This window comes from Vombatus ursinus, unplaced genomic scaffold (assembly GCF_900497805.2).
Source record: "Vombatus ursinus unplaced genomic scaffold, bare-nosed wombat genome assembly UNPS02005659.1, whole genome shotgun sequence".
NCBI lineage: Eukaryota > Metazoa > Chordata > Mammalia > Diprotodontia > Vombatidae > Vombatus > Vombatus ursinus.
The window spans coordinates 1,606,694-1,620,803 of NW_020945437.1; the positions used below are offsets into that span (position 1 = coordinate 1,606,694).

At 34.3% G+C, this 14,110-nt stretch overlaps 1 protein-coding gene across 1 annotated transcript in view; it reads right to left on the minus strand.

Moving 5' to 3' along the window:
* Positions 1-14,110, minus strand: part of RB1 (RB transcriptional corepressor 1) — a 168,322-nt gene that overhangs the window by 10,989 nt on the left and 143,223 nt on the right. Inside the window, exons 19-24 of the mRNA XM_027848122.1 lie at positions 13,544-13,689; positions 11,714-11,859; positions 10,165-10,269; positions 4,220-4,333; positions 3,971-4,134; positions 1,068-1,098 (exon numbers count right to left, since the gene is read on the minus strand). Coding sequence (XP_027703923.1) covers positions 1,068-1,098; positions 3,971-4,134; positions 4,220-4,333; positions 10,165-10,269; positions 11,714-11,859; positions 13,544-13,689 — 706 coding nt within the window. The remainder of the gene's footprint in view (positions 1-1,067; positions 1,099-3,970; positions 4,135-4,219; positions 4,334-10,164; positions 10,270-11,713; positions 11,860-13,543; positions 13,690-14,110) is intronic.

Consider the following 14,110-nt stretch of genomic DNA (forward strand, 5'->3'; position numbering starts at 1 on the left):
GCAGTTAGAGGGAAACAGAAATAAAACTTATTACCAATTAGAATTATCCAAAAATGGAATAAGCTACTATGAGGATTGTAGGGGTTTCTCTCACTAGAGGTCTAGAAGATCATTAGTCTGGGATGGTCTAGACTAGATTCATACTTTGGGTAAAGGCTGTAACTAGTTTACCTTTAAAACCCCTTCTAATTTTTCAGTTTTCTTATTCTTTTATCAACTAAATGTTCTAGAAGGGACAGAGAAAGCTGGAGAATAACAAGTTCAGAAAATAAGATTTGAGAACTTGGTAAGGACTAGAATATATTAGATGACACTGAAAAGACTTCCCAGAAGCTTAAATAGCATGGGAGAGAAATGTAAAGGTAGTTAAAAGCATGGTACCAGTTGGAGAATAGCTGAACAAATAATGGTCTATGAATATAATGGAATACTGCTGTACTGTAAGAAATGATGAAGGAGACAGTTTCCAAGAAACCTAGGAGAACTTTTATAAACTAGTGCATAGTGAGGTGAACAGAAACAGGAGAGTAATTTAGACATTAAAAACAACATTGTTAAGAGACAAAAAACTCCGAAAGTCAAGAACTCTGATCAACATGATTCCAGAAATGTTACCCATCTCTTGAAAGAGATATGGTGGACTTATGGTGCAGATCAAGATATATGTTTCATGGATATGGTCAATGTGAGCATTTATTTTGCTCAACTATATATATTTGTTTAAAAAAAAAAGGAGGGAGGAGTTCTGTTTTTGTTTATTGGAGGGACAATAGAAAATAGAAAAATTTTGCTAATTGGAAATAAATTAAAATAAAGGTGGTGCTATGTGGACTGGATATTTTGTTATATTAGTGCAATCTGAGACATCAAAGTCTCTGGTAACTTGGACCACAAATGTAAGATCACTATAAATTATTTTTAGATTCAAAACAGTACATCAAACTTTTCCAAATTTTGTTAGCTGAGGCTATAGGAAACTTTCAAATTCTATGTAACATGCCCAATTGAGGAATTTAAAATTATCATTTTTAAAGAAAACTACAATTTTATGCAAATAAAATACTTACACCAAATGATTCACCAATTGAAACCAAGATTCTGTTAAGATAAAATGAAACAGATTAATTAGCTTGAGAACATATACAAAATGACAGTTTAATATGAACATTTTATTCTAAAGGTTATATTTATTAAAATGAAGATTTCTTTATCTCCTACTGAAAAGCTATTCTCATGATGAATAAAAGCAATAGAGGTGCCTAATGTTCTCCTATATTATGATGATGCCTTAGATTTTTAATGCTACTTACTCTGAGCTACTATTATTATTATTGTAATTATCAATAAATAATAATAATAGCTAATAGACAGTGCTTTAAAGTTATATATATAAATTTTCATTTGATCCTCACAGCCTATTTATCTAATTTTAGAGATAAGGAAACAGACTCAGGAACTAAAAGACTTGCCCATGGTCACATGGCTAGTAAGATTCTGAGGCAAAATTTTTACTCAGGTATTTTCCTGAGTCCAAGGCCAACACTCTATCCACTACACTAACTAGATGACTCATTATGAAATCCTAAGCTATCTCTACAAATAAATATCTCATGATAGAAGAAAAGAATACTAAATTTTATATGATCAAAGAGTCAAATGAACAAAGAGAATTTTTTCTAATAAATCACCTACATCTCTATCATATAAAAAAATCAAGTCAAACCTAACTGTAGCTTTTTGCCTTAGGAGACATGCTTTGACCTTTCTAGCAGGTATTGTAACTGTAATAAAAACTGACACATGGTAAAAGGTATCTGGTTCTTTATCATATCTTTCTCAAACACTACTTTCCAGTTTCACTAGTAAAATGGTTTAAGATAAGAATGACAAACTTAAGGCACTACGTTCTCATGATGTAAACTGTTAAAGAAGGGCTGCATTATGTTCCATATAGGTTTAGAATTTAATGTATTTTATTGTATTTTAATTTTTTGAAAATTGGTAACCCAATAGAATATTGCATATGGTGTTGGGTAGGGTCAATGTGTTTGATTTTAATGAAAAAAATTTTTTCTTTAAATCTTTCTTACCAGGGAAAGCTCACTGAAGGAGTGTTGGGGGAGAGGGAGGGAATAACTCCCCCGCTCTGCACCAAAAAAATCCTTTAAATAAACACCTGATTTTACCAAGGAAAACAAAATTAACCATTAACAGTGTAGTATGACTCACTAACATCATTTAATTAGGACTAATTTGCATACGGTTCTAATAAGCTAATTAATGAAACACAGTTCCTGCCCTTTAGGAAGGCAGTTTGATGGAGTAAAAAGGGTACTGTACCAGATATCAGGAGGATCTGGGTTTTAAGTTCTAGGTTTTATGTTAATTAGTTTGGTGATGTTAGACAAGACATTTTTCTGGCTTCAGTGGCTAGACCCAGTAATCTTGAAGGTACTTTCTAGCTCTAATATCCTATGATTTTATGAACTCACAACATAAGGGAATCAATGCTACTTATATGGCAGCTAGCCAAATAAAAACTAAATAAATACAGGATACGTTGTATATAAAAATATTAGTATGGACAGAAGAAAAGAGTAATGCTATCACATTAATATTGCCCTAAGTGTTCAACATAAACTATAAATCCCTTTTTTGATGAATATTTATCATCGTTTTCTCTCGCTGCCTTCTGGAAATACACTTGTATATTAAATATGACCTTTCACAGATGAAATAATTAAAGGTTGAATGACTTGTTTATAGTTAAACAAATGCATAGGATATTTAGAAAACTTGGGTGTAAAAGGGACCAAGTCATTTAATCCAACCCTCTCAGTCTAGAGATGGGGAAACTGAAGAACAGGGGAGTAAATTACCCGCTCAAAGTCACAAAGCCAATAGAAAGTAGAACTATGATTCAAACTTATGTCTTCTGACTCCTCATTTGGGGAGCCTTCTCCTACACCTTCTGGTAAATACTTAAAGATTTGCCTGTATTTCTACCTAATCAAAGATAATGTATTTGCACTGCAATTACTTTTTCTATGTGTAATATGGTTACTGGCTAATGAGGGCTTAGTCCTTAAAGCATACACAATACTTTGTGCTTGGTACCAGAAAATAAAAAAACAAAATAAGGTATTAACAGATTTCTTCCTCCTTGGTTGTTTTCTTATCCATTAAGTACAATCTGATTGGCCAGTCATTTTTAGCCTTGTAGTATATTATAACTCTCCTGGGTTAATCTTCTTTGTACTTTGTACACAAGCAAAACAAGTTTCAAATAGCCCATGATACCATGTAATAAGGCAAATGGAGCACATCAAAGCTAGGAAGCATTTGTGGTTGATGTAGATGATAGTATAATAATTCAATGTTGCACCGCACCTTTCATCTGAGCATATAAAAGAGCTTCAAAAACACGAGCTCACTGATGCACAACAACCTTTTGAAGTAGAGACCTGCCCAAGGCAATACAAGGAGACCATGGGAAAACCAGAAATAACAGTTTCAAGTCTCAATTTGAAATCATCTGTTCTAACAAGTTTGTACTCTCATCCTTAATGGGATATTGCTTTTCTACTATGGAAGAGTGGTCAAGGCCCACAAAAAGTGTTCATAAGACATTTGATGAAATGCAGAATGGTTAATAAATGAAAGAAAAAATCTACTTCATTCAACAGATGAGTTCCAGTAAAAATAAGTGTTTCAAAGGCTTACAACCAAACTGAGAGCCTCAGTTCTCTGTCTAAAAGAAAGCAGGAATGAATAGGAATAGTGATATTTTCAGGTTTTTCCTTTAACATATTGATCTTTTTTATTCATAAGCCCAAAGATATCACTTAAGTGGATGGTAAAGTTTAGATGAGAGGTTCTGGCTTTTTAACAAGGACTTTTTAATCTTGGATCAAAAGTATTTCAATTTATTGTTCTTTGCCACTAGTTCAAAGAGAAAAGTAGCACTAACCTTGATCTTGGAGTCATTTTTGTGGGAGTTGGCAGGCCTTCTGAAAATTTGTATGGACTCTTCAAGGGTGATATATAAATATTCCCTCCAGGAACACGTAAAGGAGAACTAGAAAACTTGTAAGGACTCCGAGGAATGTGAGGTATCGGTGATAAGGTTGGGGGCTATGACAGCAAAAGTAAAGAAATGTTTTTTAACATTTTTTAATTGGAAATTCTAATACAAACACATAATATATTCTCAACATACCCTGGTGGAAGCATATTGTAGAATATTTGTTTTTAGTTTCTGCATGAAGACCAAATTGTAGAAGACTATAATGGAATCATACTGCCCTTCTCTGATCAAAACACGTTTGAAAGTCTGTGGAGAAAAAATTACGCTAAATGAACATATACATTCACCTCAATATTTTCTTTTTTCTTAACTCATACTTTTATTTAAATAGTTATGTTGTAATGTACTCTCCAACAAATTAAAGAATTCAATCCAACAAATATTTAAGAAGGCCTTACTATGTTCAAAGAATTCCTTGTGGAGATGCAAAGATAAAAATGACCCAATCCCTACTATTAAGAGTTTTAGTCTTGATTTAATCAAGAGTTTTAATCTGGGTTTCAGAGTGGAGATGGAAATAAAACATACACAAATAAATATGATACAAGGCAAAATGTGGTAAAGGCAAAGGAAAGGTCCAGACAAAAATCCATAAAATTGTGAGGTGAGATTATGATCTGATGTGTGCATTGGGAGAGTGTTTCATGAAGAAATCAGTCCTTGTGAGATAGCTGGGACTTGAGAGAAGAGAAGGCTTTCAATAGGCACAGAGAGAGAGAGAGAGAGAGAGAGAGGAAGGGAGCATTTCCATGCATGAGGAATAAAGGCTAAGATAAAGAAATAGCAAGCAATCTAGCTTGTCTAAAATACAGAGCACATAAAGGGCAATAATATGAAATAAGAATGGAAAGGTGGACTGATGACATAATATGGGAAGCTTTAAAGGAACCTGCATTTTATGCTATAGGTAAAGGTTTTTTGAGCAGGGGAGTGACATGGTTAGATCTGTACCTAAGAAGACCATGTTAGCAGATGTGTTAAGGACAGATCAAAGAGAGGAGAGGTTACAGACAAGGAGGCCAGTAAAGAGACTTTGTAAAATAGTTTGGTCAGAAGTACTACAGCCATAAAAGGTATTATGGAAACAACCTCAAAAGATCACAGGATGGCAGATAGGGGGTCTGAGGAGACTTCAGAGGCCATGCAGTCCAACCCACCTATTTTACAGATGAGGAAACTGAAACCCAGGTAGGGTAAGTGATCAGCTCACACAGGTAGTAAAAATGGAAGCAGGATTTGACCTATCCATTGCCCTTACTTAGCAGGTGAAGATTAGAGAGGAGACAAGATGACTCCATAGTTTCAAACATAGGCAACAGAAATACAGGACTTAGAGACAGAGAGAGTTGAAATGATTTCAGTTTTGGACATGCTGAATCTGAGATGCCAACAGAACATCCAGCTGGATATGTCTAGAAGTCAGGTCAAGATATGGGACCAGGACTTGGAAAAAATGGTTAGATATATAAATTTGAGCACTGTTTACCCAGAAGTTAAAAAAGAGTCATGGGAGAGGATTAAGTAGATGAGACAGCGTGCCTTTGTGGACAGAATGCTGGACCAGCAGCTCTGAGACAGATAAGAGTGGTGGCATATGCCAGGTGAGTCAAACCACCACCACCACTTTGATAATTACTTCCCCTCAGATCCTAATGGAGGTGGCTCAAGTCTATGAGCTCAAAAGCTCTGGAAATTGCAGTGTTCCCAAGAATAGCAGCCTGCTTCTACCCTGGGCCCTACAGTCATCATCAAAGAGAGTCACCATATGGAGAACAGACTTAACATTATTACCAATATTTCCGCCATTTACTAACTGCCACTGACGGGCAAGTAAGCCCAAGAAGCCTGGGAATAGCAACACATCTCCAGACTCCTAGCTCTGCTTTCAGCCCAGCCTCCCAGACATCATCCAGAAAGCAACCCTTATGAAGAATGGGCCAGACATCCCCATCAACTGCCAAAAGTTGCCAAAGAAGCAAGGCAATCAGGATCCTGGACCAAGAGCCCTGGTTATAACAGAGCCCTATCCCCTCCACACACCACCCCCACCCAACTGGCCCTGTTTATAGTCCAGCCCCTGCAGCCATCTTCCAGGGAATCAACTCTGATGGAGATGTGACCTGGCAACTGTTTTTGCAGCTGCTGTAGCCCTTGCCAACTCATCAGTCATAGTAATGAAAGACCCAGAAAAAAATTTCTTGTTACCAAAGTCCTTCACCCTGTGAAATGGTTTAATATCAGAAAAGAATATCTCCTTATCAAGGGAAATAACATTACAGAAAAAACTTTATCATCTTTACTGCTGTACCTTAAGTACCCTGGTGCCTTTCCATCTGACCTCAAGCTAAAATCTCCTATCTGTGCCACCTCTCTTTATCAGAACCAGAGCTTCTTGAGAGCAAGGTTGAATTTGAGCTGAGTCTTGAAGGAAGTCAGGGAAAGTATATGTATATGTGTATAGGCTGTAAATGTGTATGTATGTATGTATACTCTCTCTCTCTTTTTTTTTTTTAAATATGAGGCAATTGAGGTTAAGTGAAGTGACGTGCCCAGAGTCACACAGCTAGTTAAATGTTATGTGTCTGAGAATGGACTTTGAACTTAGGTTCTCCTGAATGCAAGGCTGCAGCTCTATCCACTGTGCCACCTAGCTGCCCCTACATCTGTATATTTCAAAAGTTTTCCATTCCATGGGGTTTGGAGATTATGGACATTTAGGAAGTTAAAACTTATTAAAAAGTCATTTTAAAATTTATTTTGATTAATGTTACATCTGAGCAATTGTGGGCAACTATTTTGTCTTTGACAATGCTCTAGTTCCAGTGCAGTTTATTTGTTGAATTCTCAAGAATATTTTGGGGTCTGTATTTGTAGTATGGGGACCCATCATTTGTTAGCTGATTAAATATTTGGAGTTTCTAATGTAAAATTATAGTCAGTAAGTAAGGTCTTTTTAAGTATTCAGTAGGTGCTAAAATGTTAGTTACAACCTGTAGTGGTGTCACATGGTTTCTCCCATTTCCTTGTATATTTCTGTTGTTAATTGTTAGAAGCAGGATAGGCTGGGGTTCATAAAGTACTTGCATTGAAGTCAGGAAGAACTTAGTTTAAGCCTTTATTCTGTCATATACTAGCTGTGGGGCCCTGATCAAATTATCTAACTTTTCATGGTCTCAGTTTCCTCACTGTAAATTTCCTGTATTAACCACTTCACAAGGTTCTTGTGACAACAGTGCCTTTTTATGTCCATTGCTTTTAAAGCATTCTCTCTTCTCAAATGATCATATATTTACTTTGTATATACATGGTATAGTGTAATGTAAGCTCCTTGATGGCATGAACTATTTCAATTTCTTATTGTATCACCAGAACTTAGTATCTTGCACCAAGCAATCAATAATAACAGTAATAAAAATGCTTGTTTAATTGAATTGAATGAAATAAAATTAACTCAGCTTCAGGGAGAAGATTAGGACTGGATATATAAATTTGTGAGTCACCTGAATAGAAGGGATAACTGATAAAATTGCCAACGAAGAAAGTATATACTGAGAAAAGAACTAAGGATGGAGTGCTATGGAATGGGAAAAGGAAAATAAATAAGTAAAGGAGACCAAGAAGGGACAGTCAAGATAGGTAGAAGGAACTGAAGTAATATTTATTGTTCATGGGTAGGTTAAAGCCAATATAATTTTTAAAGCAACAATTTTACCTAACTCATCTGTTTATTCAATGTCATCCCAATTAAATTATTAAAAAATTATTTTACTGAGTTAGAAAAAAAAAAAACCCAAAGTTCATTTGGAAGAACATAAGGTCAGGAACTTCAAAGAAACCAGGGGAAAAAAGACAAAAAGGATGTAGATTCAGCAATATCACACTTTAAACTATAAGGTGAGAGATTATTTTAAATTAAAGTTTTCTTGTATAAATAAAACCTACGTGGCTAAGAATAGAAGGAATGCAGAAAATTGGGGGAAAAAACTTTCATAGACAATCTCTCAGATAGGATGTGACTGGGCTGGAATATTGCTGGAGTGTAGGAAATTATAAGTTGGTTGATTTAGAAAAACATGAAAAGACTTGAACTTATGAAGGAAGATGCTATCCACTTTTAGAGAAACAGATGACAGGAGGAAATAAGCATAGTACGGTCTTACATATACATGTATGAGTGTATGTTAGTAGATATCTATGTACATGTATATATATATCCATGCTGAATTGTAGCCTTTTTTAGGGTGGTGATAGGAGGGAGGGGAAAAAAATAAAAAATGCACAGCAGAGAACAAAAGAAAACCAAGGAAGCAAAGAGAAGCTGGGCAGCTTTGAAAACAATGTGTAGTATTTATTATATAGGTTTTCTTGAAATGGAAATTTATTGTTTCATATTGAATCCTCTCTTATGATCTGCTGTGTACAGGGCAATGTTTTTTTTTTCTTTTCTCATTTTGTATTTAAGTTTAAAATAAAAAAAAAAAAGATAGGTAGAAAGATAACCCTTGACATGAAAGGTGAAAGATTAACAAGAAAGATCAAGAGATCAATCAATAAATGGAGAAAGGTAAAGGAAGATATGGTCTAAGAAAAGGCTAACACATCCTAATTCTCAAATTCTCCTGGGGATAAACTATGGTTGTAGTGGTAAAAGTGAAGTGCTATGGCACACAGATTGGGCAGCAAGCCAGAAAAAGAGTCAGTCAGTCAGCCAGGGTGGTAGCAGATGTGCAGCCTGGAGGAAGAAAAGTTCACAGACCAAAAGGTAGAACCTAAGTATGGATATGGAGAGGTCAGAGTTATGCAAAAGTCATCATATCTAGTCCATACTTAAACTTCACTCTCTCAACTCCAATTGTAAATAAAAGTATTGACCAAGTAGAGAAAGACAAGTACTTGACAAGGTAAATATTTTACTCTAAAGTATTAAAAAGGGTTTCCATTTTAGATAGTTTTTTTATTTTCAAAATTAAAAACTTAAAAAAAAACTTCAGTGAATTCTATAAACCAATTCGATGAATTTGTTTCCATAGGATATTTTTGATATGCATGATTATATCAGTCTGAATTAAGAAAAATCAAAACAAAAAAGTTTGTGTATTTAATTTAAAAAACAAATACTACCAATATCAAAACCATTTTCATCTTTTAAGTACTCTAGTCTAATGTACCTAGGAAAATTATATAATTATATTGATATAAAGTTTATTTGATTATAGGGTGCTTTTAAAAAGGAGTGGGATTTTTATAACAAGATATGCTTCAAAAATAAGTTTTTGGTATTTACTGACAATATTTCATTTATAAAGATTTTTAAAAAATTTCATCCAGGAAGAAAAATAACTGAACCATACCTCTTACTTTTTAAAGCGAATTTTATTCTGTTAAGTAAAATTTAGGGGGCAGCTAGGTGGCGCAGTGGATAAAGCACTGGCCCGAAGTCAGGAGGACCTGAGTTCAAATCTGCCCTCGACCAAACGCTTGACACTTACTAGCTGTGTGACCCTGGGCAAGTCACTTAACCCCAATTGCCTAAAAATTAAAAAAAAATTTAAAAAAATTAAAAAAAAAATTTAGGGGCAGCTAGGTGGCGCAGTGGATAGAGCACTGGCCCTGAAGTCAAGAAGGCCCGAGTTCAAATCTGGCCTCAGACCAAACACTTGACGCGTACTAGCTGTGTGACCTTGGGCAAGTCACTTAACCCCGACTGCCTCACCCCCCCCCAAAAATAAATAAAATAAAATAAAATAAAATTTAATACCTCTCTCCTTAAGGTATTATAATAATCTCTTGTAACTTTTAAATCTGAATTTAGATTTTTAAATGTCACAGTTTTTTTCCAGATCCAGCTTTAGTTAAGTTTAATTACCTAATAATATAAAATTAAGTGGCATTTTGTAGATTTGTAAAAATGCCCTAAACAGACATTTTAGACGACCAAATTATAAGAAAGTTGGGAATGTCTGGTTAAAAATCAATTTACAGTCAAATCTGTATGTTTTGGTTTCATGTAACAAAATTATCTAATAAATGATTAAAATTATTTGGATTCAAGATTCACACTGAAATAATTTACATACCTCCTGGATGGCATGGGTAAGGTCCTTATATGCGGTAACAATGATTTTGAATTTAAGATCTATATTCTTCACTTTGCATATGCCATACATGGAACACATCATAATCTATTAATTACAGAAAAGTAAAAACAATCAGAATTGTACTTCCGTGTCTAAAAAGTACCCAACATCCTTCCTACCTGGCTCAAAAAGCTGGAGCAATCTACATCCTTGCAGTATAATCAAGTTTAGTAAACAGAATATAAATACAAAGAGTTCAAAACATCACTATCGTTGGCTTCATCTCAAAGTCTATATTCAGAAAACTTTTATTCCAGACTCTTTCACAATAAAAACATAGGTACAGTCAACTCAATTATTTAAGGACTAATTATCAGATCTGTAAAATTCACGTAGCCTTTGGTTCCCCTTAGCATATTTACCAAAGAAGTGGTTACATTTATTTTAGTCAATTTTTCTACTAGTTGAAAGCTCTGGTTAAAAAAAAAGTCAGGTGGGGAAGTGGTTGAAACTACTGGGTAAAATAAAGCTCAAGAGTTGTTATTTAAATTACCCATGGTTTCTTAATTATGGGCTTCAGGGTTCTATAATTATGAATCTTTCTCCCACCTAAGTGCCCATATTTCCTGCAATAATCTTGCTTATGCCTTTCACTCTAGCCAAGATAATTAATCTAAAAGGAATTCTAAACTGTTTTAAGCAATGACAGCATGACTGAAATAAATATACAACCTCCCAAGCATGCTAACATTAATTGGACATTTTAGATGTTCAAAATGTAAAACATTTTGGAATGTTTGGTTAAAAACTAATTTGTAGCCACACCTGTATGTTTTGGTTTCATTTCATTGTATTTTAATATATTTTCATTTTCTGTATCCCTTTTTATCCTTAATAGCAAAAGCCTACTTATTTTACTCTGTGGACAGTGATTTTTATAAAGTCTTTAAATTTACTTTGCTCTTCACCTACAAATATTCTAAAGAATCAACAATTTTCGTTTACCACAGCAACTAATTTTATTTTATGACAAAGTACATCCTGAAGAGTTAATTATATTTTCAAAGATTGAATAAAGTGACTGAGTTTCTTCAGTTTAAATGTATAATTCATGTACATTCCATACTGAGGATGGAATAATGGTTTTACATTGAGTGGTAACTACCCACACAAATAAAAATAAAGTAAAACTCCATCATAAATCTATATGCTACACCACAAACAGTGTGCCTCATATTAAGGCCCCTGCGTATAGAGTTTAGTGTATACTCTACTATAACATAAGCACCCCCAACAGCTGCATTACAAAGAGGTTCTCCTATCATTGACATTTTAAAATAAGAAATAACTGTTTCAATAATTATAGGTTAATTTTTGAACTATACAGTTGATCTTTATTAGTTAAGGCAAAATAAAAGTAATAAGTATACAACTGAACACAGTTTGGTTTACTACATTAACCTTATCTTTCCTTTGAAACTAAAGTCTATGTTTAGTATTTGAAAAATAAATCTTTACTAGAAGAAAGGAAAGTTAGTGATTTCTTTACCTGGTCCAAATGCCTGTCCCTCATGAGTTCATACTCGTTTTGCAGTGTGTGTTGGAAAAGGGTCCAAATGATGTGCTCCAGCTCTGGGTGATCTGACAGAAGTCGTGAACACAGAGTATTCAGCCGGAGATATGCCAACCGGTACACTGGTGGTTGGAGGAATGGGAAGGGAATTAGTCATTTTAAACTATTTATTAATTTTGACTTATTAGATTTTCTTCCTTATAATAAATTTTAAAAACCATAATGCTGTCTAACAGGTTTTAATAACAGCTCCTTCTCTACTGTTACCTTTCTTGTAAACGTATTTTCCCATCCTTAGTACAACAGCTTAGCACATACACATAGACATGCTTAGCATAGACATGCTAAGCAACAGCTTAGCACATAGACATTAATTGGTTTAAATTTCAAAAACAAATATATGCCATTTATCATGGGGAGGGGTTGGGATAGGGGAAGTCATGAGTGAGAGTATAAGGAGGGCTAAAGGATATTGCGAAATTAAAGAAATAAAAAATTAGATGTGACAACTCCAAAAAGGCTAGTAATTGATATCACAGGAAAGTTAATTCCTAATAAAGATGAACAGATTGAGTTTGCTTGCAAAAAAAAGAATATTAGTGGTCAAAAATAAAAGGACTGCTTTACATTTACTAACATCTATACTAAGTCAGTAAACATTTATTACGTGCCTACTCTGGGACAGGCACCGTACTAAGTGCAAGGGATAAAAAGAAAGGAAAAAGACATTAACTCTTCTCAGTCTAATGGAAGACACTACACGTTAATAACTATATGCAAACAAGATACAGACAGAATAAATTGGAGATAATCAACAGAAGGAAGGAACTAGAATTAAAGGAGATCAAGAAACGCTTTCTGTAGAAGGGATCTTAGCTAGCACATGAAGAAAGCTAGAAAGTAAAGATGAGGAGGCAGGGCATTCCAGACAAGGGGAACAGTCAGTGAAAATGCCTGAAATTGAGAGAAGTAGCATCTTACATGAGGAGCAATAAGGAGGCCAGTGTCAAAACATGTCTTAAAAAAAAAATCAAATAGCAGAGGGGATAGAAGGGGGGAAGGCTACTTCAATCCATGCTAGGAGTTATCTGAGGCACCAGGTTAAGTGACTTGACAGAGTCACAGAGCTACTAAGTGTCACGGGCAGGACTTTACCCTAGGCCTTCCTAGCCCTAAGTCCAGCTCTATACTAAGCTGTCTCTTTCATTAACATGACTATGAGAATAAATTTATTTAGTATATCTCTAACAGAGAAATATAAGTAGAGAAGGGACCTCTAATCAGGGGCAAGAGTAAAGAAGTACATTTTAAAAAAATAATCATCTTCCTTATTATTGTTGAGGTCCTCCCTAAGGGGCCTTAAGTTTTGATGACTAATCTTCAAAGATAAATATAGTAAAATACCTAGAATCTAAATTACTCTTTTGGAAGAAGACACATAATATATATGAAATTTTCTAATACTAAGACAAACACACAATACTTTGGGTCTTATTTAAAGATTAAATTTCTATTGCACTTTTCTGAGGGGCTGTTTTTTGCCTTTTTTTTTTTGTATCCCCAGTACTCAGCACAGTGCCTGGCACATAGTACGTGCTTAATATACATTTATCGATTGATTAGTTTATCTCATTTTTTTTTAACTTTAATTTTTTTAAAGCAGAAAACCTATTTGGGGTTCCCACTTTTCCCCCAAAGAGCTTAAAGCATGCATATAAGTAACCTATCATAAGTCACTATATTGTCAAACATCAGGTGGATATACAATATATTTGAAATTATGATGATAATGGGACAGCTATGAACCTTTTTTGTAAAAGAGTGAAAGGGAGGTAGATTTCGGTGGCTTCTGAGTTTGAGAGGTTGATGTTGTCTGTGGTTCTGCATTTGAAGTGGAATTTATTCGAGCTGTTGATCCTTTTTTCTTGGGGGATCTTACAGGAGAAAGATACCTAGATGCACGTAAAAGAGAAACTGTTAAGAACATTTGAACAGTGGTACACATATGAACATAGCCTCCATTCACTCTATCATTTGATAGCAGCTCAACCGAATAGCCCATTTAAATATAAGCTCAAAAAGACAATAAAATGAATAATAATCCAATCATGTTCCAATGCTACATTTTTTATCATGGTATATGGTAAATTTTGGATATCAACTTCTTATGGAAAAAGGGCTACACACATATTATATTCAACTTCTATTAATTATCAGTGAGTGAGGACTCAGGAAGTAGTGTGAGCTTAAAAGAAAAATCAATTACTGGTACCAAAATAAAGTGCTGTCCAATTTCTTGGATAATAAAGTGTCTTCTTTTTTAAAAAAATTGTATAAAAACCACAAAACTTTAAATGATTATGCTATAGTTCA